The sequence below is a fragment of the Podarcis gaigeae genome, assembly GCF_964106915.1.
Source record: "Podarcis gaigeae genome assembly, chromosome: 7".
Lineage (NCBI taxonomy): Eukaryota > Metazoa > Chordata > Lepidosauria > Squamata > Lacertidae > Podarcis > Podarcis gaigeae.
Genome location: NC_139683.1, coordinates 1,245,478 through 1,272,431, shown reverse-complemented (window position 1 = coordinate 1,272,431; position 26,954 = coordinate 1,245,478). Strand labels below are relative to the sequence as shown.

Sequence of the window (26,954 nt, the reverse complement as noted above, 5' to 3'; positions counted from 1 at the left end):
GACAGGCGGCTGTCCAACCCCTGCTTAAAGACCTCCAAGGAAGGAGAGTCTGTTCCACCGTCCAGCAGCTCTTACTGCCAGCAAGTTCTTCCTAATACTTGGTGGGACTCTCCTTCCGGGTAGTTGGAGTCTGATCCCTGGAGCACCAAAGAAAAAAGCTTGTTCCATGATAACCTCCTTTTACACAGTTACAGATAGGTAGCCGTGTTGGTCTGCCATAGTCAAAACAAAAAAAAATCCTTCCAGTAGCACCTTAAAGACCAACTAAGTTAGTTCTTGGTATGAGCTTTCGTGTGCATGCACACTGGTATCTGAAGAAGTGTGCATGCACACGAAAGCTCATACCAAGAACTAACTTAGTTGGTCTTTAAGGTGCTACTGGAAGGAATTTTTTTTGTTTCTCCTTTTACACACACACACACACACACACACACACAACCAGGAACGAGTGTTTGGCCACACTGCCCTGTTAGGGACATAGAAAATAAATTTTATTCTCCGCTTCGGTGCCCACACGGCGGCTGCATCCCTAACCACCACCCTCATGGGAAGAGCGCAGCCGGCATCCCTCGAGACAGACCTCCTCCGCCCGTTGCCAGAGTCCGTGCTCGTTGCCGCAGAGGGGGAGGAGGAGAGGAGCGATGGCGGCAGCAGCGGCCCAGGCTTGGCTCTTTGACATACTCAACAAAAACAAACGGGGGGAAATAATAATAATATCATATTCCAGAGACAGGACGCCCCCCTCCGTGCACCTGCCCACCCCCACGCTGTCCCCCTCCTGCCTGCTGCGGGTGGGGGGCCACGGAGCCTTGCAGAGGCAGGCAGGCGGATGGGCAGGCGGGGGGCAAGGCCGCGGGCTTGGCGGTGCTGGGAGCCAGAGGTGGTGCCGTCGAGGTCAAGGCTGCGCTCCAGCGGTGGCGGGCACCGGCGAGCCCAGAGTGTTTGGAGAGGAGATGACGGGGGAGGCTGCCAGGCTGCCGATGGGCTGAGAGGCGGACATGGAGGCGATCCCTGCGAGAGAGAGGGAGGAAGAGGGCAGAGCGTCAGGGCCCCGGCGGAAGGGGGTGGGGGAGCAGGGGCCCATCAGCCCTCCCTCGGGTCCCATGTGCCGCATGCAGTCAACACAGTTTCCTTCTTTTAGATAACATGCTGCTCTGTTTGAATACATTATTATTATTATTATTATTATTATTATTATTATTATTATTATTATTGTATTTTTGCTCTATAAGACTCACTTTTTCCCTCCTAAAAAGTAAGGGGGAATGTGTGTGCGTCTTATGGAGCGAATGCAGGCTGCGCAGCTATCCCAGAAGCCAGAACAGCAAGAGGGATTGCTGCTTTCACTGCACAGCGATCCCTCTTGCTGTTCTGGCTTCTGAGATTCAGAATATTTTTTTTCTTGTTTTCTTCCTCCAAAAACTAGGTGCGTCTTATGGTCTGGTGCGTCTTATAGAGCAAAAAATGTATTTATTATTTATACCCCACCCATATGGCTGAGTTTCCCCAGCCACTCTGGGCGGCTCCCAATAGAGTGTTAAAAACAATACAACATCAAACATTAAAACTTCCCTGAACAGGGCTGCCTTCAGATGTCTTCTAAAAGTCAGGTAGTTGTTTATCTCTTTGACATCTGATAGGAGGGCATTCCACAGGGTGGGCGCCACCACTGAGAAGGCCCTCTGCCTGGTTCCCTTTAACCTCACTTCTCGCAATGAGGGACCTGCCAGAAGGCCCTTGCTGCTGGATACTTAGATTAGCTGCTGAAGATTCTGCATTTTTCTGTATTACGTCCTTCTTTTCACTATTATTTTTGCCACTGTCCAGATAGCCATTTACTTCATTTTCAGAATCCCGTAAAACCTCGGCTGTCTTTTTTTTTTCAGGTGTGGAAAAAACAGTTCTACTTTGTTCCCTTCCACTGCAGCAACACTGAAAGCTGAAGGAAATGAATTATTTAAAAGCAGACAATTTGGAGAGGCCGTCCTCAGATACTCAGAAGCAATTGAAAATGTAATTAGTTCTGGAATCCAAAGTCCAGAGGATCTAAGTATTTTGTATTCAAACAGAGCAGCATGTTACCCAAAGGAAGGAAACTGCGTTGACTGCATTCAAGACGGTAACAGTGCACTAGAACTTCATCCATATTCTCTGAAACCTCTTCTGCGTGAGCCACGCCACAGCAGGGCAGACACGGGCACCCCTGGCTCTGGAAACCTACCTGCCAGCATGCTGGAGGAGCTGACGGGCGTGTTAGCTGCCGAGAGCACCGTGGAGGAGCCCATCCTGGCCGGATCTTTCACTATTGGATCTGGACAGGAGAGAACAGAAATGAGATGGGGTGGAGTTGGAAGGGAACCCCCAGGGGAATCTAGTGTCAGGGGCTGGGTGGGCGCAGAGAAATAGTGGGGGGCACCAGGTGGGGAGCCCCCAAAGGAACCAAGAGAGGGAGAAGGGTCAGAGCCTGGGGATTGGCGGTGGGGCGACTCTTGAGTGGTCAAAGGGGGAGAGGACTGCAGGGAGATGGCGCCGGAAGCTGGAGCAGCAACAGGGTTTAGTGAGCAGGAAGAGGCTGTGGCAGAGTGCAGTCCAGACTCAGAGAAAGGAGACAGAGGGGAGACCGGCTGCTGAAGAATCCAGGGAGTCTCTCCCTCCTGCTGCAACCAACTCCCTTCCCCCTTGGTCTCCCAGAACACAAAAAGAGCGGAGGAGAGGTTGGTTGCATGCAGACACAGTCTTTGATTGCTTGGGGGAAACCCTGGAGAGGAGGGGACTGTGGAAAGGTGTGGGGGGGTGACATTCAGTCCTTACAATTGCCTCATCGAGGAAAGACCTACTGGAAAGACTTGCCTTGATCATGAGGCCTGTGCTGGTCCCCACTGCTTGCCAACCCAAAGAGCACCCCAATAGCTACTGGAGCAGGAGGGAGAGCTTTGGGGTCCCCAGAGGGCAAGGGGGAGGCACTGGCAGGGCCTGCAGAGCTTGAGCAGAGCCCGAGGCGAGACCAGGAGTGAACGTTGGGTGCTTGACGACACCGCCGCAGGGTCGTGGGCAAAGGCCTGGGAGAAATGGCCTGGCACCCCTCATGGCAGAGTCGTGCGCTGGGCCACAGACCCTCAGGGCAGGGTGGAGCAACTGGCCAGCTAGAACCTGGTGTCCGAGTGTGCCATTGTAGGGGGAGGCAGGGGGGGTCCTCACCTGGAGGGCTGCGGCCTGATCCGAGGTGGGAGCAGAGCAGCAGTTTTCCCACCATGCAACCATTCAGCAATGGGTCCCCAGGCGGATGGGCACCCCGGTGGCGGGTGGCCCTGCCTCTGAGAAGGCTGGCAGCCAGGGCCCAAGAGGGAGGGGCGGGGGGGGCACGTACAGAAGTAAGGGTGCTCCATGGCCTCGCGGGCCGTGAGCCGGGTCTGGTGGTCGTAGCGCAGCAGCTTGTCCAGGAAGTCGAGGGCCTCAGTGGTCACCAAGTGCTGGTTTTCGCTGTGCACGAAGCGCTCCCATCGCTTGCGAGAGTGTCTGGGCGGGAGAGAGGCAGGCGGGGGGAGTCAGAGGTCTGGCGCTCAAGGGCCCCGAAGCCATGCGCTGCAAGGCCAGGGCCCCGGGACCTTAACCCACACACCCCACGCACAAGGGAAAGGGGTTTGGGGGGGCAGCGTATCTGATTGGAAGCCCCTCTCGCCAAGAGAGAGTGACTCTGGCCTGGCAAGGAACGGAATCACAGAAGGGTCCCCCAAAGGTCATCCAGCCCAACCCCCTGCAATGTCCTGGCAAGGCCTCCGGGTGCCCCGCGCTCACCTGCCAAGGATGTCGTTGAAGCGGGGGTCCAGTTCAATGTTGTACTTGTCAATGTAGTCATAGAGGTCCTCTGTGCCCAAGACCTTTGCGATCCGCACCAACTGGGAAGGGAGGGGGAGGAGACGGTGAGAAAGCACAGAATGGGGGGGGGAGCAGAGAGGAGACAGGATCCCACCCACGCACCGAGCGAGGGGAGCGGACAGGGCCCAGCCCGGCTAGAACTGAAGCAGGTGCAGAATTAGAAAATTCTTGGAAGTAAGAAATAGGCTTAGGGGCAGAATATGGGCTAGTAAATATTAAGGATTAGAATATTAATAAAGGAGAAGAGCTTAGTAAATTTTAGGAGTCAATATTATTAGAAATATGAATTTGGAGAACTGTCATACAGGTGATTGAACGAAATTCAGTTAGAGGGGATGCGAGGAAGTCAGTTATTAATGTTATGAGAATTAGGTATCTGAAGAAATAATTCTTTTTTGTGTTTAGTTTACTATATTGTAAAGTGTTTTTCTTTGTTGTGTGTTTTGTACAGTGGTACCTCGGGTTAAGTACTTAATTCGTTCCAGAGGTCCATTCTTAACGTGAAACTGTTCTTAACCTGAAGCACCACTTTAGCTAATGGGGCCTCCTGCTGCCACCGCACGATTTCTGTTCTCATCCTGAAGCAAAGTTCTTAACCCAAGGTACTATTTCTGGGTTAGCAGAGTCTGTAACCTGAAGTGCATGTAACCCAAGGTACCACTCTAATGACACCCCCCTCCCAGACAAACTGCCTGTTTCCTCCTCCCCCTTGGGCAAAAGCCAGAACCAAAATGAGAGTTTGCCTCACCTGGTCGTAGTTGTCGTGTCCGTGGAAGAAGGGCTCCTTGCGGAATATCATACTGGCCAGCATGCAGCCCAAGCTCCACATGTCCAGACTGTAGTCATACATCTGCGGAAGGAAAGGGGGGGGGGAGAAGTGAAGCAGCTGGGGGGGTGCAGGGAGAGAGCCACCAAGAGAGGACACCTTCCCCCTCCCCTGCCCCAGAACCAAGCTTTCAGAAGGCTACAAACACCTTTGCCCCCTGCCCAGCCTTGCCCACCCCTCTGTTTCCGTCGGCTCAGACCATCTCCAGCTGAACCCACTGCCGTGGGCAAGCCCCCCAGGGACACCGACCCCCTGCCCCTCTGGAGAACCAGGTGGCATGGATGGTCCAGCCCATGCCTGTCCCAAGCAGCATCTCCAGCCAAAACACCCTTGTTTTGAGGTGCCTGGGCAGCAGAGCCCCCTCTTCGCACGCAGGCGCCCCCAGGCTCTCTCCCGAGAATGGAGAAAGGGCCCGGGGTGCCCTCCTGCTCTCCCTCCGCCTGGAAGGGATGGGCTGGGCGCCAGGCAGCGCTGCAGAGCAAGGCCCTGGCCTCCAACCTACCTGGTAGTCCACCAGGAGCTCTGGACCCTTGAAGTACCGGGAGGCCACTCGCACGTTGTACTCTTGCCCCGGGTGGTAGAACTCGGCCAGGCCCCAGTCGATCAGGCGCAGCTGCAGGCAGGGAAGGGAAAGGCCAGGGGGCCCTGAGCGCCAGAGGAAGCCGGGAGGGGGGAGAGGACCCCCACCCTGGTCCCAGCAGCCAAGAGCAAACAGGCTGCCCAAGGAAGCCTGCTTTCAAGTAAAGGGATCCAAAGAGTGCACTGTTTATTACTATGTGCATTTCAACAGATGTGACAGATCGTTTAATAATTGTTGTTTTTTTAAAAAACCTTCTACATCTTTTTAGCTCTGTGTGATTTATCTGTATTTTAATTTTTTGCAAGCCGCCTTGAGCCCCGCTTCTGGCGGGTGGGGTGGAGAAGGGGCATAAATACATACATAATCTTGGGCAGGTGGGGGACCTTTAAAGCCCTAAACAGCCTCGGCCCAGTATCCCTGAAGGAGCATCTCCACCCCCATCGTTCTGCCTGGACACTGAGGTCCAGCGCTGGTTCCCTCGCCGTGAGAAGTCAGTTACAGGGAACTCTTTAGGGAAGCTTTTAATGTTTAACATACTACTGTATTGTAATACTTTGTTGGAAGCCGCCCAGAGTGGCTGGGGAAACCCAGCTAGATGGGTGGGGTATAAATAATAAATTCTATTCTATTCTGTTCTGTTCTACTGAGGCACAGATCCTGATGTGTCTCCAGACTGTGGAAAACGCTCCCTAGCTGGACACTGCTGGACCGGCCAACTGGCCTTGAGCCAGCTGGCTGTGCCAGGCGAGGAAACCTCCATGGCTCCTCGCAACACCTGCCCCGCGACGGCCTTACCTTCCGGTGCTCGTGGTCTATCATCACGTTGTGAGGCTTGACGTCCCGGTGCATGACGCCCATGCTGTGGCAGTAATCCAGCGCCTGCAGAGAAAGAGGGGAAGAGAGGTGGGCAGCGGCAAACAGGTCGCATTGGGAAGAGCATCCTTGCCTTGCCTCAAAAGAAGAGCCATGCAAGGAAGCAGCTCTGGGCTCAGGATCTGGCCCCTTTGCCAGCCTACTCCCCACGACCACACAAGTTCTCTCCCAGCCCTGGCTGGAGACGACAGGGAGCGGATCTGGGGCTTTCTGCATGCCAGGGCAATGCTCCTCTACTGAGCCACAGGCAAAGCAGGGAAAGGACTGGACGCCACCCATAGTGAGAAGCATGCGCGCAGCTTCTCTTGGGCTCCTGGGTCACAGGTCAGGAGCCCCTGCTCTGTCCCCAACCCGGCATAGTCACTGTGTGGGGCTAACCAAAGCACAGATCAGCTCATCTCCCCCACCCAATTTCCCTGCTCTCAGTTGCTTACCTTCAAGATTTCATACATGTAGAATCGGATGTCGAAGTCCGAGAGCGTCTGATACAATTGCTTGGAAGAAAAGAGATATTGCAGAAGTTCCATTAGCAAGACAAACCCCAGAGCTCTGGGCTTGATCTGTTTCCAGCAGCAAGGCTCTGCCCTGGCATCTGCAATGCGCTGCCAGCACAGCACCTCTCGACTTATGCTCAGAGCACCTCTCTGCGCATTGCCGAGGGATCACAACAACCCGTCAGGTCTGGAAGGATACTGAAGGGCTTCAAGGTTAGAGGGCTTAAAAGGGAGACTTTGAAGCCCACCCTGCTCACAGCAAAGCTGAAGGATGACTTTCACGCACGTCCCCTCCAAACAGGATCACAGAATTGTGGAGTTGGAAGGGACCCCAGGAGTCATCTAGTCCACCCCCCTGCGATGCAGGAACAGCAGCTAAAGAATCCCTAATCCAGAAGGCCACCCAACTTCTCCAACCAAGGAGAACTCTGCCACCTTCCGAGGGAGTCCGTTCCACGGCCGAATGGCTCTTACTGTCAGAAAGTTCTTCCTAAAGTTTAGTCATAATAATAATAATAATAATTTATTATTTATACCCCGCCCATCTGGCTGGGCTTCCCCAGCCACTCTGGGTGGCTTCCAACACAATATTAAAATACAGTAATACATCAAACATTAAAAGCTTCCCTAAACAGGGCTGCCTTCAGATGTCATCTAAAAGTCTGGTAGTTGTTGTTCTCTTTGACATCTGATGGGAGGGTGTTCCACAGGGCGGGTGCCACCACCGAGAAGGCCCTCTGCCTGGTTCCCTGTAGCTTTGCTTCTCGCAATGAGGGAACTGCCAGAAGGCCCTCGGTGCTGGACCTCAGTGTCCGGGCTGGATGATGGGGGTGGAGACGCTCCTTCAGGTATACTGGACCGAGGCCGGTCAGCACCAACACTTTGAATTGTGCTCAGAATCACCTTCCTTGCAGTTTGTATCCATCGGTTTGGGTTCTGCACTCTGGAGCAGAAAACAAGCCTGCTCCATCTTCCATGTGGCAACCCTTCGGATGTAATTTCTTCAAGAATGTTCTCTTTTTGCAACGCACTGCAGAACCATCAGGGAGGAGGCAGCCTTAAGTCTCCCTCTGGCTATGTCTCACCACCTGAAACCCCAACACTTCCAGGGCCTGAGCACAGGGCGAGGGATGGGTCTGTAGGAGAAGGGAGTAGCATCGAATCCATCTGGGAGCCGCTGTCTCGCCTCATCTCCTGCAGGCTGCCTGTGCCGCCCCCTTCCCCTAACGGCACATCGCCATCTCCTGCACTGAAACCATCTCCTCAGATGGGAGAGGAACCAGCCACTGCCCAGCCGAGAGGCGGCTCTGCCATCCCTCAGCCTCCCTGGCATGTCCGGGAGAAGAAGAAGAAGTGTTTGGATTTGATATCCCGCTTTATCACTACCCGAAGGAGTCTCAAAGCGGCTCACAATCTCCTTTGCCTTCCTCCCCCACAACAAACACTCTGTGAGGTGAGTGGGGCTGAGAGACTTCAGAGAAGTGTGACTGGCCCAAGGTCACCCAGCAGCTGCAGGTGGAGGAATAGGGAAACGAACCCAGTTCACCAGATTACAAGTCCGCCGTTCTTAACCACTACACCACACTGGGAGGAAGTAGGCGTCCTAGGACTAAGAGACCAAAGGAATAGCGGACAGAAAAACCCATTTGACTGCTCTCAGATGGGTTTTATGGTGGTGGCCTAGGAAAGAAAGCATCGCACACATGGCCCAAACAAGGACAGGGCTCTTTAATCTGGAAATTAAATTAGCCAAAGGAAATGGGGCAGGGAGGAACTGAGCTAACAGCTGGGCCTGCGTAACTGCCTTTGGATGACATCTGCTCTCCACACCTTTCAGGTGGTATATCTTCTCATGATTGATTCTTGTTCCTCTGACTTGTCTTGTTTATCAGAGAATTCTTCAGTTAGCAGTCTTTACTCCCCCCTCCTTCCTTGAAATATGTGCATTCGCTTCTTCCTAATTGTTCCTTTTGAAGTTCTTGCAGCTAGCGGTGCGGATCAGAGACAGCGTCCAGGAGACCAAGATCCACAGGAGGGCATTCTGCCTAGTGCCCCCATCCCCACAAATTCGGGGGTGGTATAGGGCAAATTAAATTAGCCAAAGGAAATGGGGCAGGGAGGAACTGAGCTAACAGCTGGGCCTGCGTAACTGCCTTTGACATCTGCTCTCCACACCTTTCAGGTGGTGTGTGTGTGTGTGTGTGTGTGTGTGTGTGTGTGTGTGATGGGCAACAGATAGAAGGAGGGGCAACAGTGAGGAGCTGGAGGGGGGAGACCTGAATGAAGCTGACACCACATCCCTCCCCCAAGTCCGGCCATCACTGACTCCAAGTCAAAGATGGGTTTTCCAGCAGCCCTGGAACAGAAGGGTGACATTGCGCTGCGTCTCCAGGACTTTAGACCCATAGTTAAGCTCCACCCCACCCCACCTAACACACATGCACACACATCAGAAAGTGAGAAGAGACCCAGAGGCATCGCATCACCCAACCGGCCTCCACTCACCTTAAAATCTGTATTGTTGACATGCTCAAAGACCAGGGCGGGTGTCCGGGACTGCAGAGCCAGCGCAGAGCGTTCCAGGGCAGGAGAGAGAGAAAACAGAGAATGACCAGAAGGGTTTAGTCTCAAGCCGTGAGAAGGGGCAGAGAGGAGCACAGTCTTCCTTCTCCCCTAGCCCCCCAAAAGCTACTGTGGCCACGCTGCATCTATGGGGCAGGTGAGCCAGGATGGGGGTGGGCTGAAGGGAGACAGCAGCCCCCTGAGAAGCCTCCCAGCTCAGTTCTGGGGGATCACCAATGGCTAGGATTTTTGAAAAAGAAGCTGGGCAGGGAAGACTTGGGTCTGATGCATAGAGGTGCCTGTTCCCCTCTGAAGCAGGACCGCAGGCTCAAGGTGGGCAACGGATGTAACCGAGTGGCAGAACACCTGCTCTGCGTGCAGAAGGGCCCAGGTTGCACCCCAACGGCATTTCCAGGTAGGGCTGGCAGAGATGCCTAGCCTAGAAACCGGGAGAGCTGGTCAGGGTAAATACTGAGTTATGTTCCTAAGGGGTCCTGAAGCACACAATGTCCTAGGGGGCTCTAGGCCTGGGCTCCAGCAGCCAAGAAAGAACGGCTGGATTTCATTTCATTTCACTTTGTATTCTGCCTTTCTATATTACAGTGGTACCTCGGGTTAAGTACTTAATTCGTTCCACAGGTCTGTACTTAACCTGATACTGTTCTTAATCTGAAGCACCACTTTAGCTAATGGGGCCTCCTGCTGCCGCCGCACCACCGGAGCACAATTTCTGTTCTCATTCTGAAGCAAAGTTCTTAACCCGAGGTACTATTTCTGGGTTCGCGGAGTTTGTAACCTGAAGTGTCTGTAACCTGAAGCGTATGTGACCCGAGGTACCACTGTACTATGCACAGGGCACTTTGCAGGCTGAAGAAACAACAAAGTAGACGGCAAAGATCACACACCTAATAACCATCTGAGCCGATACAAGAAAAGCCGAATGGAAGCATAACTTTAAAATAAACAACTTATATCTGGATCCCAGGGAGAGGCCCTGCAAAAACTGCCCTGACACACTCTGCTAGCCTGGAGCTTGGAACGAAGTAGGCTATGGGCTGTGGATAAAAATAAACACCCCACATAGCCTGATATATAATAATAATAATTTAATATTTATACCCTGCCCATCTGGCTGGGTTTCTCCAGCCACTCTGGGCGGCTTCCAATGGAATATTAAAATACAATAACCTATTAAACATTAAAAGCTTCCCTAAACAGGGCTGCCTTCAGAAGTCTTCTAAAAGTCTGGTAGTTGCTTTTCTCTTTTACATCTGGTGGGAGGGTGTTCCACAGGGCGGGAGCCACCACCGAGAAGGCCCTCTGCCTGGTTCCCTGTAGCTTTGCTTCTCGCAATGAGGGAACCGCCAGGCCCTCGGCGCTGGACCTCAGTGTCCGGGCTGAACCATGGGGGTGGAGACGCTCTTTCAGGTATACTGGGCTGGGGCCATTTAGGGCTTTAAAGGTCAGCACCAACACGTACTGGATCAGGGAGTCAAGAGCTCACCTAGACCTGCCCTCTGGCCAAAAGGCAGCCCCCTCCAGGCAGAGCCTGAGCTAGGGTGGCCCACCAGGAGAGGGCAGCCTGGGGGTCCCAGAAGGGCGCAGGCTCAGCAGGCAGCTCCAGGTTCCAGGAGGAAGGAACATGGCGGAGAGGGGGAATGCTCTTCCCAGCCACAAAATGACAACTCCCGGTGTTGTTTTTTTTGCCCAGCACGGCTGCCTTGCTGGAGGCAGGCCGCGTCTCTGGGATCCAGGTGGAGAGAAGCCAGGGAGGTTTCCATGCCCCACTTACAAGAACTTCCTGCCTCTTTTGAAAATCAGCTTGAAAGGGGACCAGCTGCCTTGCGCTTCATCAAGCGCTGTGCGCATGAATGCTGCCCCACGTACACACACACACACACACACACACACCAGCCCTTACCACGGGGTCCTTGACTATGTCTAGAAGGCTGATAATGTTGGGGCCTCCTCGGAGATTTTCGAGGATCTTGATCTCACGCTTGATTTTCTTCTTTTTTACTGGCTGAAAAAGAGAGTGCAACACAGTCGTTGTCGCAAAGGTCCGGAATCAAGGCAACCGGGAGCACAGAGCACTTTGCACACTCAAACGCACACTGAGCTCAGGTTTTGTTTTATGGTTCTTGGCTGAGGATCGCAGCACCTGCAATTCCACGGCAAAGGTGAGAGGATGGAGGAGGCGAGGGTCCAAAGGCCCCCCGAGGACACGAACTCCACCTGGGACTTCCTCAGGTTTCCTATCCTTTAGGAGACGAGGCTGTTCAATGCAATTTCAAGCTTTGCTTTTGCAATTAAGATGCATAAACACAAAACCCTCCTCTTTCTTTTAAATCTGTTAGTAATTTATATTTAATTCTGGGTTTTCCCCCCCGCCAGATAAATTTAGACAATGCTTTCCGCCATTCTTTAAAACATTCAATATTATCAATAATTGGTAAAGCTTGGAATAAAAACAACATCTTTAGCAATACATTCATCTTACCCACTGATATTCGGCCCATTAATGACAATTTTAGACTTGACCAGATCTCAAGATATCTCTTAATTTCATTCCATAATTTCTCTTAATTATCTTTATATAAATTCACATTTTTCACCGATAAATTCACACCCAAATATCTCACTTTCTTCACAAAAACAAGGCCTGTCTTTTCTTGAAGGATTTTTCTCTCCTTGTTATCTAATTTTTTTTGCAACACTTTGGTTTGGCTCTTATTTAACTTGAATCCTGCTCCTTGCCCAAACTCCTGAATCAGCTCCAGTGCTTTTCCTGCACTGGAGTCTGGATCTTGTAAAGTGAACACCAAATCATCAGCAAAGCAGAAACATCACCTTTCAAGAGGTTGTAGCACTTCACGTCTGCCACCTCAGCAGCCTCTACAACACCCCTGTGAGGTAGGCAGCTGTTGTTCCCATGCAGGGCTTTGCCCGCAGCTGCCTAGCAAGTGCCTGCCAGGGATGAGATTTGAACTGGAAACCTCCCAGCCCAACCCCTGGCCAAAGAGACACCACACACACACACACACCCCCACCAGGAGAAAGGGGTCACAGGCAAGAAATTCAGGACCTCTTGCTCCCCACCCACCTTGAGGATTTTCACCACGACTTTCTCGTTGTTGGTGATGTTGATGGCTTCGAAGACCTCGCTGTATTTGCCACGGCCAAGCTTCCGAACAAGCTGGTAGTCATCTTGATTGCTGTTGGAGAAGAAGAAGGGGTTTTTTTCAAAGAGGTTGGCATGCTCAGGTGGGCTGCCTGTGGGCTAATCCAACAGGGCTCTGTGGTTCCCCTACCCCCATTCCACGACGTGCGACTCGTAGTCCCAATATTCACGGGGCCTCTGTGTGTTGACGTCCGCATAGACCCTCGCTCGGCTTGGCACCGGGCCCGACATGCTCTCCCAGCCTGGAGGTCAGCGCCTCAATTGCTCTGGGGAAAAGGGGGAGGAGAGGATAAGCACAGGGGCATTACAGAAAGGAACCGAAGGTCATTATTAGGCACTAAGATAAACGAGAAGAGGGAGGGGAAAGGGGTATAGCAGTTAGAGTGTCAGACGTGGACCTGGGAGACAGGGGTTCGAATCTCCCCACTCGCTCAGCCATGAAACTCACTGTCTCTTGGCCCAGCCTGCCTCGCAGGGTTGTTGTGGAGCTTAAGTGAGCGAGAGGGAAAACCATGTTTGCCATGATTCCCTCCTTGGAGGGGGAAAACGGGGTGTAAATGCAGTAAGCAAATGATAAATGAAAGCTCTTCTCCCCAGATCTTTTGCTCAGAACAACAAAGCAAACCCAGAAGCCGCCAAAATAGCTCTGAAGGGTCTCCTCTAAGTTGGGGCACTTGTGAAGCTTTGGTCAAGGGTTGGTGGCAAGAGAGAGCCCAGGAGAAGAGGAGGCAGGAAGAAGCACCAGCAATGGGAACCTGGAAGGCCCACGTGCCCATGCTCACACAGGGGCACACGCCTCGCTCCATCTGCCAGCCTCGCCCTTTGGCTGCCCAAGCCCTCAGGATGAGACCTGAAGCAGCAAGAGCAAGAGGCCTGCACACCTCATGTTCTCAAGGAGCCAGCATGGTGGATGGATGCGGAGATTGCATCCATAGTATCACGTCACAGGGGGTGAAGTTCTGGGGGTGGCGTGCATATGCAAAAAAGCTCTCTACCTTCTGCACATTCAATTCGTGCAATTTCAACCGGCTGGCCTTCAACCACATAGCTGAAATCCTTCACACCCAACACATGTAATCTGTGATCGTAAACTGATCTGGGAGCAGGGGTGGGGTGCCTGATAGCGCTTCAGCTCATTGCCTGCTGGCAGGGAACTGCCATCAGCTCAGACGCGAGAGGTGGAAGGGCAGTTGTGTTATAGGGAACCTCCGAAAGTCTTGCGAAGCAGTTCCTCCTCTGGCCAGGAGGAAAGCCCCACCTCCAGTGGGGAGGAGGTGGTGGGACCAGGGGATGCTAGGGAGAGCCTCAACACCGACCCTGAGCAAGCCGGAGGGGAGGGAAGTACCCCTTTGCCAGCCCCCACTCTGCTCAGGAGGTTTCAGCGCAGGGAGGGGAGGAGAAGGTTGGGGGTCAAGCGACTGTTATGCTGGGGGAGGTCCAATACCGGCCACTCGCAGATTCTGCTAGCAACTGCACCAGACATGCTCTTCACTGTAAATGGTTTTGCACTAAGAATAAAGCCTGGAAGAGACAGGTCGGAGTCTTGCCAGTTTGCTCTCGAGCAACCACACCAGCATCTGACACCTGCCTTGATCAATCCGAACAGCCGTGGCTCTCCAGGTTTCAAGCAGGAGCGTTTTCCCAACCCTGCATGGAGATGCTTGGACCGATCCTGCGGCCTTCTGCAGGGAAAGCAGGAAACCACAGGTGGGGTTGCGGGAGAGCAGCAGGAGCAGACTGCTCTTTCAGAGCAGAGCTGGTGGAGACCTTGCCACTTTCAACCGAGCTGCGGCTCCCTAGACAGAATCAGGCCCAGCCTGGAAGGTGGAGGGAAAGAGGAGGCTGCCTGTTTCCTGTGGTGCTGAGCAACAGGCCTTGGGCTCCAAGCAGGCTCTTAGGGATTCTGCCTCCGTTCAGACGCCAGGCTGCCATCGCCAGACAAAGCCCCTCAGGAACAGCCAGCAGGTCTCTTGTCAGGGCAAGGAGCCTGCCCTGCTGCCTTCCAGGGAGGCCGGCCGATGCAGGAAGCGCTCGGGCTCTGCAGAGCCAACAGCCCTCCTGGCAGCTCCTCCTCCTGGCACCAGACCCACACGCTCTCTGCCCCGGAGGCCAATTAAGCCAGCAACAGGAACCTGCTCTCTCTGCGCTTTCCCAGTGCCAAGAAGCAATGAAGAACAGGCCCCAAAGAGCCCTAAATATCTGCTACTCCAGGAAGCCCTTTCAGAGGACACTGTCTGACCCCACACCTGGGACCAAGCTGCCTCCTGCCACTGCTGGGGCTCAGGCCCAGGAAGTGAGGGTGCCATCCTGGTTTTAATGCCTATCCTGGGTGCAGGCCAGCTTCCCCTTGGCATGCCGAGCCAGAGGACCAGCCTTCCTGGCCGGGACATCCATCAGCTCTAAAGCCCAGTGATCCCCACGCGGACTTCCCAAGCCTCTCCTGGCTATTTCAGAGTCCGGCGGGAAACTCCAGGGTCTACGGAACTCGCTGCCTCAGGAGGCGGGAGTGGCCCCCATCCTGGATGGCTTTAAAAGAGGATTAGGCAAGTTCATGGAGGAGAAGAGGGCTACTGATGGCCAACAGCCCTGATGGCTCTGCTCTGCTCCAACAGTCAGAGGCAGCCATGCTTCTGAATCGCAGTTGATGGAAACCGGGCATCCGGTTGGCCACTATGAGAGCAGGAGGCTGAACTAGGTGGACCATTGGCCTGATCCAACAGGCTCTTCTTAGGCTCTTATGGCAGGTCAGCCCGGCTCCATGAGCAGGAAAGTGAACCTGCCTAGAACCCCACAATGGAGGCCAATGCAGAAATCAGCAGAAATACGTCTGCGGTTCCTGCATTACAGGGCATTGGGCCACATGACCCTTTGGGTCCGTTCCCAACTGATGACTCCGTTTTAATGCCTCCCAACCTGAGGGCCCTGCAGGAGCTCCAACCAACATTGCAGGGGGAGCAGAGAGGAAAGCAAAGCACCTCAAGGGAGTTTTGTCCTAGCACAGAGGAGACCCCTCAGACCACGCCTGCCATCTTCCAGCTTCCCCAACAGCCAGCTGCAAAAGGGCTTCCTTTGAATCAGGTGAGGGCTTGCACGTAGTGAGATGATAGCAATGTGCATGCGCACACCCACACCCACCTTCGCCAGACTCTTCACACTATCAACTTAGCCAGACTCTGCTGGTTGAATACTATCAGAGCACCTGGAAATATCAGACTCAGGCTGCAGGTGGTTCCTCACGTGTAGGCAGGGCGCTTAAGAGCATCCCCTGGCAGACTGTGCAACAAAAGGCTCAGCCGGTCCACCATCCTCTTTCCCACAGGCACCAACAAGAGACCTCCAGGAAGTTCACAAGCAGGACTAGAAGGTGTGCTTGTCCCCAGCACCGGGAATTTCAGCCTCCAACTCACCACCCTGATTAACGCCGTCTGTGCAGACACTAAGAGCTGAGCGAGAGGGACCAGGCTCTGCCCATGGAAAACAGCTTCCTGTGGTATTTTATGTACGACTCTCTCCTGACAAAGACGCCAGAAAGCTTCCTCTGACAGCAGCAGCAGCAGCAGCACCAGACTAGGATGCTCTTTCCGCTTCAAAGGGGGGGATCCAAGCGAAGGAAGGCCCCCAAGCCACACCTGCTGTCGAGCGAGGTTCCTCCAAGTAATCCCAGCAAAACTCTGCTCTCCTGTGCACCCTGCTCCCAGGCAAATGGGCACCTTGCTAGCAGGCGGAAGAGCAGTTTCTAAACAGAGGCCAAGCTTGGGACGACGGCCTGGGGGCCCAACACTGCCCCCTTCCCTGGGGTCTCCTTTTCCTTGCAGCCCCGCTTGCTTCCGCAGCCACCTCAGCAAATCAGCTGCAAAGCTGTCCATAGGCACCAGTTTCAGCAGCTTCCCAGGGATGAGGCTCTCTCGAATGAGTCTTAGCCACCTGGGACTCGGATTTGCATCCCTCAGAAGTCCTGCTGGGGGAAACCAGCAAGCGGGGGTGGGGTGGGAGGCAGCTGGATCCCTGGACTCTGCCTGCCTGGGCAGGGGCAGCGCCATCCCTCCTGGAGGCTGCAATGTGCAGCTTCAAAGGCGAGGCTCTGAGCGAGCGAAGGAGGGAAGGCTGGCTCAAAGGAAGGCAGCTGAGCGGTGTCTCTGGAGAGCCTCCCCCTCTCCGCCCGTTTGCTTCCAGGAGGAGGAAGAGAGAGGGCAGGCTGGCACACAGAGAACAGGAGAAGCAAGCGGCAAAGGACTGCTCAGCAGGAAGAAGAGAAGGAGGCAGGAGCTGCCAGCGAAAGGGCTTGGCCAGGAGTCCCACTAAGGTCAGACCCTCCAAGTGTCCCTTTTTTCCAGGGAGGCCCCTGATTTAGAGAAGCCACTCTGATTATTTGATCCCAGGTTGTCTCAGTTTTCCTTAAAGGTAAAGAGACCCCTGACCATTAGGTCCAGTTGTGGCCGACTCTGGGGTTGGGGCACTCATCTCGCTTTACTGGCTGAGGGAGCCGGCGTACAGCTTCCTGGTCATGTGGCCAGCATGACTAAGCCACTTCTGGCGAACCAGAGCAGTGCACAGAAACACCGTTTACCTTCCCGCCAGAGCGGTACCTATTTATCTACTTGCACTTTGACGTGCTTTCGAACTGCTAGGTTGGCAGGAGCCGGGACCGAGCAACGGGAGTTCACCCCGTTGCGGGGATTCGAACCGCTGACTTTCTGATTGGCAAGTCCTAGGCTCTGTGGTTTAACCCACAGCGCCACGAGGGAGCCGGCGTTTGTCCGCAGACAGCTTCCAGGTCATGTGGCCAGCATGACTAAGCTGCTTCTGGCGAACCAGAGCAGCGCACGGAAACGCTGTTTACCTTCCTGCCTAAGTCAAATGCATTGCTGAAATCAAGATACACTATGTCCACAGCATTTCCCTGATCCACCAAGCTTGTAATTCTATCAAAAAATGAAATCAGATTGGTCTGGCATGACTTACTTTTAAGAAACCCATGCTGGGTCTTAGTAATCACAGCATCCTTTTCTAAATGCTCACAGACCGACTGTTGAATTCTCTGTTCTACGACCTTCCCTGGTATTGATGTCAAGCTCACCGGTCGGTAGTTCCTTGGATCTCCCCCCCTCCCCTTTTTTGAAGATGGGGACATTTGCCCGCCTCCAGTCTGTAGGGACCTCACCTGTTCTGCAAGAATTCTCAGAGATAATAGACAAAGGCTCTGAGATTACATCCGCAAGCTCCTTTAGTACCCTTGGATGCAGCTCATCAGGCCCTGGAGATTTGAATTCCTTTAAAGTGGCTAGTTGTTCCCTTACCCCCACTTTTCCTATCTTGGGCCCCAGCTCCCTCCTTACATCATTTATCACCAGGTTGGGCACTGCTTTCCTTTTGGGTGAAGACAGAGGCAAACTAGGTGTTGAGTGGTTCCGCCTTTTCTCCGACACCCAATAGCTTTTCTCCGTCTTCCTCACACAGAGGACCTTCCACTGCATGTTCAGATCTCTCCCCACCTTTAAAACAACAACAACTTTACAGCTTAAAATAAAAAAATTCCTTCCAGAAGCACCTTAGACCAACTAAGTTTGTTATGGTATGAGCTTCTGTGTGCATGCACACTTCTTCAGATTCGTGCATGCACACGAAAGCTCATACCAATAATAAACTCAGTTGGTCTCTAAGGTGCTACTGGAAGGAATTTTTTTATTTTGTTTTGACTACAGCAGACCAACACGGCTACCTACCTGTAACTTTACAGCTGTTTTCATCCTCTGTATTTTAACTTTTTTTATTATTGTTTCCATTCTAATGTATTAAAGTTTAATTGTTTTTAAAATGATGATCTTTCATCTGTTTTTAGCTTTTTGTATTTCATCAGTCTTGTTTTAATTTGTGTAAGCAGCCACGAGCCCCAGTTCAGGAAAAGGATGTAAATATTAGAATCAGAGAATTGGAAGGGACCCTGAAGGATAGTCAGTTGTCTCAGTTATGACAAGCATTCTTCCCTTTAACATGCTACCTTCTCAGAATCACTTCCCGAAAACAACGGAGGAATCCGCTTACTCCTAAGCCATAGGCTGCTTTGGGCACTCGGCCAGTGGATGACGAACGCAGCCGTAGGAATGCGCTTCTCCACGGCCCCCGTCCCGTCCGGCTCCAGCCCATTCCAGACACAACAAGGAACCCGGAACGCAGTGCAAGGAAACTGAGCCGGGCCACTAATATCCCCGGCTGACCTCTGTTGACTGGCAAATGAGCACAACACTGATCTAGCAGAGATTGCCAGCGCCGAGGCTGTCTTTCACCTGGAAGCAGCGGCCACGCTGGGTAACCCACGGGTCAAAGATATCCTCTGGAGCCGCAGCGGAGGCCTGAGAAAAACACTGCCCGCTCTGCTGGGAGCCCAAGTCAGAGCGGCTTCGATGCTTGGCTCCAGGAAATGGCACTGCCGTCCTGCCTCCCATAAGCATGCGAGTTGCAAGGGGCCCAAAGGCTCATCTAGGGCAGCCCCCTGCAATGACCAGGAATATGGAACCCCAGAAGCTGCTCGACACAGAGTCAGACTGTTACTCCACACTGAGCGACAGCAGCAATCCGAGGTTTCAGGCAGGGGTCCTTTCCAGCCCTGCCTGGAGGTGCAGCAGACTTGAGGCTGCTTTTTTTCTGTGTTCAAAGCACCCCTGTGGGATGTGTCCCTGAGCCGCTGCCCTTTCTCAAACAGGTACTGCCCAGCAAATGGCCCCAGGATGCAGCAGAGGGTGCAAATCAGCTGCCAAAGCTTACAAGTGACCACCTGGATCTGTGGAACTTGTACCTTTGCAAGTACCCTATGGAGTTTGCTCCACGTCTGTGAGGAGCCGATCTTTCAGTGTGGCAGCCCCTGTGAAATGGAAATCTGCCTAGTAACATTAAGCAGACAGCCTTGTTGTGCTCAAAGGGTTGGTGCTGATCTTAAAAGCCCTAAACAGCCTCGGCCCAGTATACCTGAAGGACAGTCGCCACCCCCATCGTTCTGCTCGGACACTGATGTCTAGCTCCGAGGGCCTTCTGGCGGTTCCCTCACTGTGACAAGCCAAGTTACAGGGAACCAGGCAGAGGGCCTTCTCCGTAGTGGCACCCACCCTGTGGAAAGCCCTCCCATCAGATGTCAAGGAAATAAACAACTATTTGACTTTTAGAAGACATCTGAAGGCAGTTCTGTTTAGGGAAATTTCAAATTTTTGATATTTTATTGCTTTTTTATCATTATTAATATTCTGTTGAGAGCCACCCAGAGTGGCTGGCGAAACCCAGCCAGATGGGCAGGGTATAAATAATAAGTTGTTGTTGTTGACTGACACCTGGTCAAAACTTTTCTGTTTTGACAAACCTACCTAGAAACGTATGCAAGTTTTACTTGGGCTAATAATAATGATGGTGATGATGACGACGACGTTGCTGACTATAGTTGTATATTGACAATTCCTTTATATAACTGCCTAGGGACTCTTTGACTAAGGGGCTGACAAATTCTTCTAACTAAATAAAAAAATAGAGCACTGATTAGATTTTTCTCATGCTCAGCTGCACACCTGAATGCTCATTCTCTGACCCTACAGTTGCTGAATACTTTTTGTCACATAGGACAGCCGAGGCTCCAGAGCAGAATTTGGCTCACCAAGAATCTCAGCATGTTATTGCAGGAGAAAACACAAGTGCTTGCACATTCAGACAGCATCCACTGAAATCTTGAGCAAAAGAGAGCTTTTCCCACCCACTCCTCCCTGGCCACAGTAATCCCTCCCAAAATATTTCAAAGTCTCTATATAGGCAGAACCCAGCAGAAAAGGTCACGCAGGCACAACACCCAAATTTGCATGACCTGCCTTGGTTGACCAGGACTTCTGTACGAGGGGGTGGTTTTAAACACGTAACTCGAGTCCTGTGTTTACAGTGCTTCGGTGCATTAAGAAACAGAGTGGAGCCTGAGGTAAGCCTCGCACCAAGGTTGTGTGCATTTAAGTCAAAACAGCGCCTATTTCTGGAAGTGGAGTTCAGCTGGAACTCTGAGAAAGGTCTCCTGTCTGAGGCTCCTGCACATGATAAATCACTGCATTTCCTCCACTTCTCTGTGCGCAGGCCAAGTGTGGCGAGAAAACCTCAGCGCCAGGCCCTGTCTGAGCATGGCAAAAGAGATGAAGGTTGCCACCTTCACGTGGTTCCCCATGTACACTGCGCAGACTCTCTGAATTGGGAGCCAGTGTAGCGGTCAGACCACGACCTCTCCGCCTAGCCTACCTCACAGGGTGGTTGTGAGGATAAATGGGCCAGGGGAGGGACCTATGTACACCACCTTGAGCTCCTTGGAGGAAAAGGTGAGGTATAGATGCTAGAAATGAATGAATCCGGGACCCGAGAATCAGCATGCAATCCTTGACAACAGCCAGACAGAAACAGCCAAACGCAGGGTGCAAACAGGGAGCAGGGACAGCAGCAGAGCAAGCTCTCCGTTCGCACCAGCACCCAAGCTTGCCTCTGCACCAGCGCACGCTTTCCCTCTCGCCCTGAGAAAAGAGAGGGTGTCACCGCCAGAGAGTTCACCTCCCTCGTCGCCTCCTCCTACCTTGAGCCTTGGTTAATCTGCAGCTCCACCGCAGCCTCTGGGAGCCGTCCTGCGAGACGCAGAGCAAGGCACGTGCAGCATTCCAGGCAGGCAGGGGTTTTGGGGGGAGGAAGGGGGTGGGCAGCCGGGCAGAGCTCAGGAGGGGCGGTCAGACTCTTCCACGGGGTCAGCAGGTCTCCATCGGGCCCAGGAGGACAAAACGCAAAGGAGATTCCCGAAAACCCAGGCGCCTCTTCACAGCATCGCCCTGTGCCTGGAAGAACAGCAAAAGCTTAGGCAGCTCATCTTCATCTCCACCGCAACACACACACTTCACCAACAACACAAGCAACAATTCAAAACCTCAGCTGTTGTGAACGGTATGCTAAACTGAAAGAGTACGGACCGGACTTCCTCAGCCTGGTGCCCTCCAGGTGTTTTGGACTGCCATTCCCCATAATCCCCTGCCAGCATGGCCGCAGGATGCTAGGGCTGATGGGAGTCGTAGTTCAAAGCATATGGAGGATGCCATGTTGGGGGAAGGCTCTGCTAGAGGCAAAATCCCAGCAGATAGGCCAGCAACTCTGTCCTACTCAGAGGAGACCTCACTTAGTCAAGTTCATTCATTTCAGCGGGTCTACTCTGAGTAACAGTGGGCTGCCATATACCTGCAGTTTAAATGGAGGAGGGAAAGGGTTATATTAGAAACTAAAAGAACAATTTCCTAAGTAAAAAACATGTAGGGTTCATAAAGGGTTTTGATCATAGACTCACAGAACTGTACAATCATAGAATCTTACAGTTGGAAGGGACCCAAGGGTAATTTAGTCCAACCTCTTGCAATGTAGGAATCCTGCCTACAGCCACCCCTGGGTGGGCTGAAGTCAGCGATCTTCTCGTTAACAACAAGCAGCCCTGACCCACTGTGCCAGAGAGAGCATTGATTGGAAATACTCCCGTCTGCTCCAGTGCCAAGGAATCAAATTCCACTTGGAGAACAGCACCTTCTACTGAGCAGTAATGGGCGAGATATACTTTTCTAAATAAGCAAAATAAAAATTGATGGGGGGAGCAGAAAGCAGAGATACACACACAGCAACCGGCCTGGGCTGACTGTCAGCTGCTGGGGGCGATTTCTGCAAAGATTGCCTGGGCCTGGTTTGATCCAGCCATTTTTACAGGATCAAGAGAGAGTGTGCAAAGATCAGTTATGCCTTGATTCAAGCCTAGCATGGGGGTGACCTCCAGACTCCCACCAGCCTCAGGAAACAGGGCCAGTGGACAGGGATGGTGGGAACCATATTTGAGACCCCTGCCTTAATTGTCCAGCTATCCAGACCAGGCTTGCTTGCTCTGAAAGTTCAGCACATGCTTACAGATCTTGCACATATATATCAGGCTCCCAAGCACAACGCAAACCAACACAGCAATGGGAAGGGCCACAAAACATCTGTTTTGGATGCAAAAGGTCCCAGGTTCAGTCTCTGCAAATAGGGCCAGTAACTCGAAATCCTGAAAAGCCAAAAGTCAGTGCAGACAATGCTGAGCAAGATGGACCAACGGTCTGAGTCACAGAGCTGGAAGGGACCCTGGGGGTCATCTAGCCCAACCCCCCACAAAGCAGGAATCTCAACCAAAGCATCTATGACAGGGCCATCCAACCTCTGCTTAAAAACTTCCAAGGAAGGAGAGTCCACCACCTCCCACGGAAGATTGTTTCAGCATAAAGCAATTTCCTGTGTTCTCACCTTAGCAACCCTGGGGGTGGGGAGGGATGGAAAAGAAGAGCAAGCTCCAACACCGAGAGCCCAAAATGCTGCAGGCGCCATCACTAGACTTCCGCCTGCCTGCACCCCAGTACTGGCCAGGCTTGCTCACAGAGGCAAGAGGCCCATGCACAAAGATCTCCCGCTTGGACTACTGCCATGCGCTCTATGTGGGGCTACCTTTGAAGGTGACCCGGAAACTACAACTAATCCAGAATGCGGCAGCTAGACTGGTGACTGGGAGCGGCCGCCGAGACCATATAACACCGGTCTTGAAAGACCTACATTGGCTCCCAGTACGTTTCCGAGCACAATTCAAAGTGTTGGTGGTGACCTTGAAAGCCCTAAACGGCCTTGGTCCACTATACCTGAAGGAGCGCCTCCACCCCCATCGTCCAGCCCAGACACTGAGGTCCAGCAGCAAGGGCCTTCTGGCGGTTCCCTTATTGAGAGAAGTGAGGTTACAGGGAACCAGGCAGAGGGCCTTCTTAGTAGTGGGACCTGCCCTGTGGAACGCCCTCCCAGCAGATGTCAAAGAGAAAAAGAACTTCCTCACTTTTATAAGACATCTGAAGGCAGCCCTGTTCAGGGGAGTTTTTAATATTTAATGCTGTATTGTTTTTAACGCTTGATTGGAAGCCGCCCAGAGTGGCTGGGGAAACTCTGCCAGATGGGTGGGGTATAAATAAATTACTATTATTATTATTATTATTATTATTATTATTATTATTATTATCATCACCATCATCATCTTGCAAAGGGAAGAGTGCAGAAGGCCGTCAAAAGATGGGCTGCAGCTCAGCGACTGAGCACAAGACGCAGCATTGCCTTTGAAAGGATCTCTGGAGACAGGGCCGGAAAAGGCCACTGTCTGAGAGAATCAAAGGCCCCGCAGCCGGCAAGAGTGGACAGCACTGAGCTGGTCCAGTTCTACATAAGACAGAACATCAGCAGATGCAGCACCTGATCCAAGGTTTCCCAAACCTCATGGGTCCTTCCCGATTAATTTCAGCTAAATATTCGGAGAAACTTCCTTATGGCCAGAGCTGCTTGACAGCAGAGGAGACTGTCTCCGGAGGTGACAGGCTCTCCTTCGCTGGGGATATTTCAGCAGAGGCCAGGCGTTCATCCGCAGGGATGCTATAGAGCTGAATCAGAGACTTGTTGTCAGAAGGGACCTCAAGGAGTCATGTAGTCCAACCCTCTGCAATGCGGCAAAGTCTGGCTCCTGATACTGGCCAGGGGACCAAAGCCGCACCCCAAAGGCTGCTCCCACTGTCCCCGGGAATAATGTCAAGTCAAGGGGGAGGCCAGTCTGGCCCCATCCACTGGTCAGAGGAGGAGCAGCAGCAGTTGCAGGGGGCTTGTTTCTGCATCCCCTGGTGGAAAGAACCCTTGGCTCCAACTGCCACTTCTCTGCCCCAGGACAGCAGAAGCAAAGGGAGAGGCCACTCTGCCCACCCCACCCTGTACAGAGAAAGCCGCCGTGGGCTGCTGTTTAAGCAAGACCACCAACAGGGGAAGTTTGGCCTGGCCAGAACTGGGCAGAAACGCCCACTTCCAGCTCACCACTTTGGCCTGCCTTCCACAGAATTGAAGGGATCCCAAGACCCTGCAAATTGCAAGAGTCACAACTTGGAAGAAGGGGCCTCGCCTCCATCTTTCCCCTCTGCTTCCCTTGCCTTGCCTGAGCTGCTTTGGGAGGCCAGAGTTGTCGGAGAACAACTCCAGGAAATACAAGCCGGATCTTGCACTGGGCAGGTCCTTTCCAACCCAGCGACTCCCATTAAGTGCTCAAAGAAGCACTCAAACACACACACACAAGGGAACAGGCCTTTCTGGATCACCTGGTTGGGCTGTTGAAAGAGCACCGTTCCGGCACTGGGCTGCTTGTGCTGAGGACTTTTTATCCGCAAAGGCCAAAGGCAGACCTGCTGAAATCAATGTGCTCCTCCCATGTCACCCAGGCGGCTTATCACGGGGCACGATCTTGCGCTTAGTTGGCAACAGCCTCTTGCCTGATCCTAAACCGATTAGAGCCGCGTTTTCCAAATGCCAGCTGTTTTTGGACTATAACTCCCATCATCCCTAGCTAGCAGGACCAGCGGTCAGGAATGATGGAAACTGTAGTCCAAAAAACACATGAAGAGAAGACCCAAGTTTGGGACACTGGATCAGAGGAACACAGGAAGAAGCTGCCTTGTTCCGAGTCAAACCGTTGCTCCATTTAGTTCAGTATTGTCCACCCTGACAGGCAGCACCTCCCCAGGGTTTCAGGAAGGGAGTTTCAACCCAGGACCTTCTGAATGCAAAGCAGGTGTTCTGCAACTGAGCTGCGGCCCTAAAATAAAAATGCATCTATGCAAACGGAAGAGGTGAGAGTTAAGCAAAGAATTGATTCCAGTCGCAGAGTGGGTCTTGTGCGTCTCAGAACTTGTCATTCTTTGATGGGGGGTTATATGCCCTCAGGATGAGGGTCCAGCGCTGGGGATGGGGCAGCTTCGGAGACAACAGGGAAGGTTGGGGTGGGCAATTTGTGGGTGCCAAAGCCCCCCAGCACCATGCCCACCTATCCCAGCAGGCTGCCAAACCCCCCGAGGGAATCTGAGGTGCAGGCACCCTCCCCGTACCAGACCCCCTACCAGACAGGCACCCTGCTCCAGGGGGCCAGTCACAGCTGCTCAGTGTCTGGGGCCCCATTTCAAAGAGAGATGACAGGAAGGGCCTCCCCATTCAGAAGGGGCCCTTTGCCACCCAAACCTATCCTGACCCCACCCCCAAGCCCACAGATCGTATCCCCCCCCCATAGCTGCCCCACACACTTGACAGGCGGGCAGAGGAGCCAGCTCACTCCTGGGGGAAGAGGACCCTTCGCCTGCCCGCCCCCCCTCAAAAAAAAATTTGATGGGCATTGTGGGCATTGCCATTCAAACAGTGTGTGTGTGCCAGGTCATGTGATCGATTATGTGGGGCAGAGCTTACCTGGAACACCCCCCCCCCATTCAAGTTCGCACCTCTGGAAGGGGGGGCTCTCTCCTTCTCTCTCACCCCCTCACCCCACGTCCAGGTAGGAAGGCCTCTGTCTCCCCCCCCCCCCAATTTCCCTCATCCCCCCACAAGTCGCCCCCCCTGCCCTGCTCCAAGGGCCCCCCCCATATCCTCCACCAACACCCCCCAGGTCCGCCACGGACACACAGCCTGGCCCCCTCCCCACCCCCAAATGAAGGACCCCCCCTAAGAAGAGGGTCCCCCCATTTTCCCTTCCCGGCGGCGAAGGGGCTTCTCTTCCCCCCCCCCATTCCCCCTCTCCCGCTTCTTTACCTCGCCGGGCCGCTGAGGCGGCGGCGGCGGCGGCGGCGGCGACCGGGTCGAGCAGGTCTCTCCCGGGTCCGCTCCTGGTGGGAGGAGGGGGGCAGGGAGGGGGCTGGCCTCTCCCGGGTCCGCTGGGGGGGTGACAATATGGCGGCGGCGGCCGCGGGAGGAGGAGGAGGGAGGAGGGAGGGGCGAGAGAGGGTTTTTTACCCGCCGGGCCGACAGGTGGCGCTCGGCCAGGACTCGCCGCTTCCGGCGCGGGGAGGGAAGGGCCGATCGGGGAGAAGCCCCTCTGGCACGAGGGCCGCACCATAGAGGCGGACATTCAATCGTTGCGCTGACGCGCCGGCCTCCACGCGCACAGGGCGCACGTGTGAATGGAGGGCTCTTTCACGTGTACGGCCAGGAAGGGGGGGGAGGGGGCCCTGCTTCAAGGCACCCAGGCGTGTCCCGCTCGCCTGAACTCCCTGGGAGGGCCTCGGAAGAAAGCACGTGTATGTCCGAACGTGGAGGTGAAGGAAGCACACGTGTGTGTGTGTCCCGGCCTCCCCTTGGTTCGAGGAGCAGCGTGGTTAACCGACGGAACTCCCCCCCCCCCCCAAGTGGCTTGAAAAGCCTTTTGGGTAGACATTTGTTGTTTAGTCGTTTAGTCGTGTCTGCCTCTTCAGGACCCCCTGGACCAGAGCACACTAGGCACTCCTGTCTTCCACTGCCTCCTGCAGCTTGGTCAAACTCATGCTGGTAGCTTCGAGAACACTGTCCCACCATCTTGTCCTCTGTCGTCCCCTTCTCCTTGGGCCCTCCATCTTTCCCAGCATCCAAGGAGTCTTCTCTTCTCATGAGGTGGCCAAAGTCTTGGAGCCTCAGCTTCAGGATCTGTCCTTCCAGTGAGCACTCAGGGCTGATTTCCTTCAGAATGGAGAG

At 53.5% G+C, this 26,954-nt stretch overlaps 1 protein-coding gene across 1 annotated transcript; it reads right to left on the bottom strand.

Moving 5' to 3' along the window:
* Positions 1–469: 469 nt before the first annotated feature.
* On the bottom strand, positions 470–26,268 carry LOC310849205 (casein kinase II subunit alpha-like). Its single transcript, XM_083749308.1, has 14 exons — positions 26,040–26,268; positions 20,974–21,226; positions 12,523–12,658; positions 12,315–12,426; positions 11,133–11,234; positions 9,155–9,205; positions 6,590–6,649; positions 6,078–6,161; positions 5,205–5,315; positions 4,625–4,726; positions 3,796–3,896; positions 3,368–3,516; positions 2,222–2,311; positions 470–1,011 (listed from the first exon to the last, which is right to left on the bottom strand). The coding sequence occupies exons 3-14, from the start codon at positions 12,621–12,623 to the stop codon at positions 896–898; spliced, it is 1,179 nt and encodes a 392-aa protein (XP_083605434.1). The 5' UTR covers positions 12,624–12,658; positions 20,974–21,226; positions 26,040–26,268; the 3' UTR covers positions 470–895.
* Between the last annotated feature and the right edge of the window lie 686 nt (positions 26,269–26,954).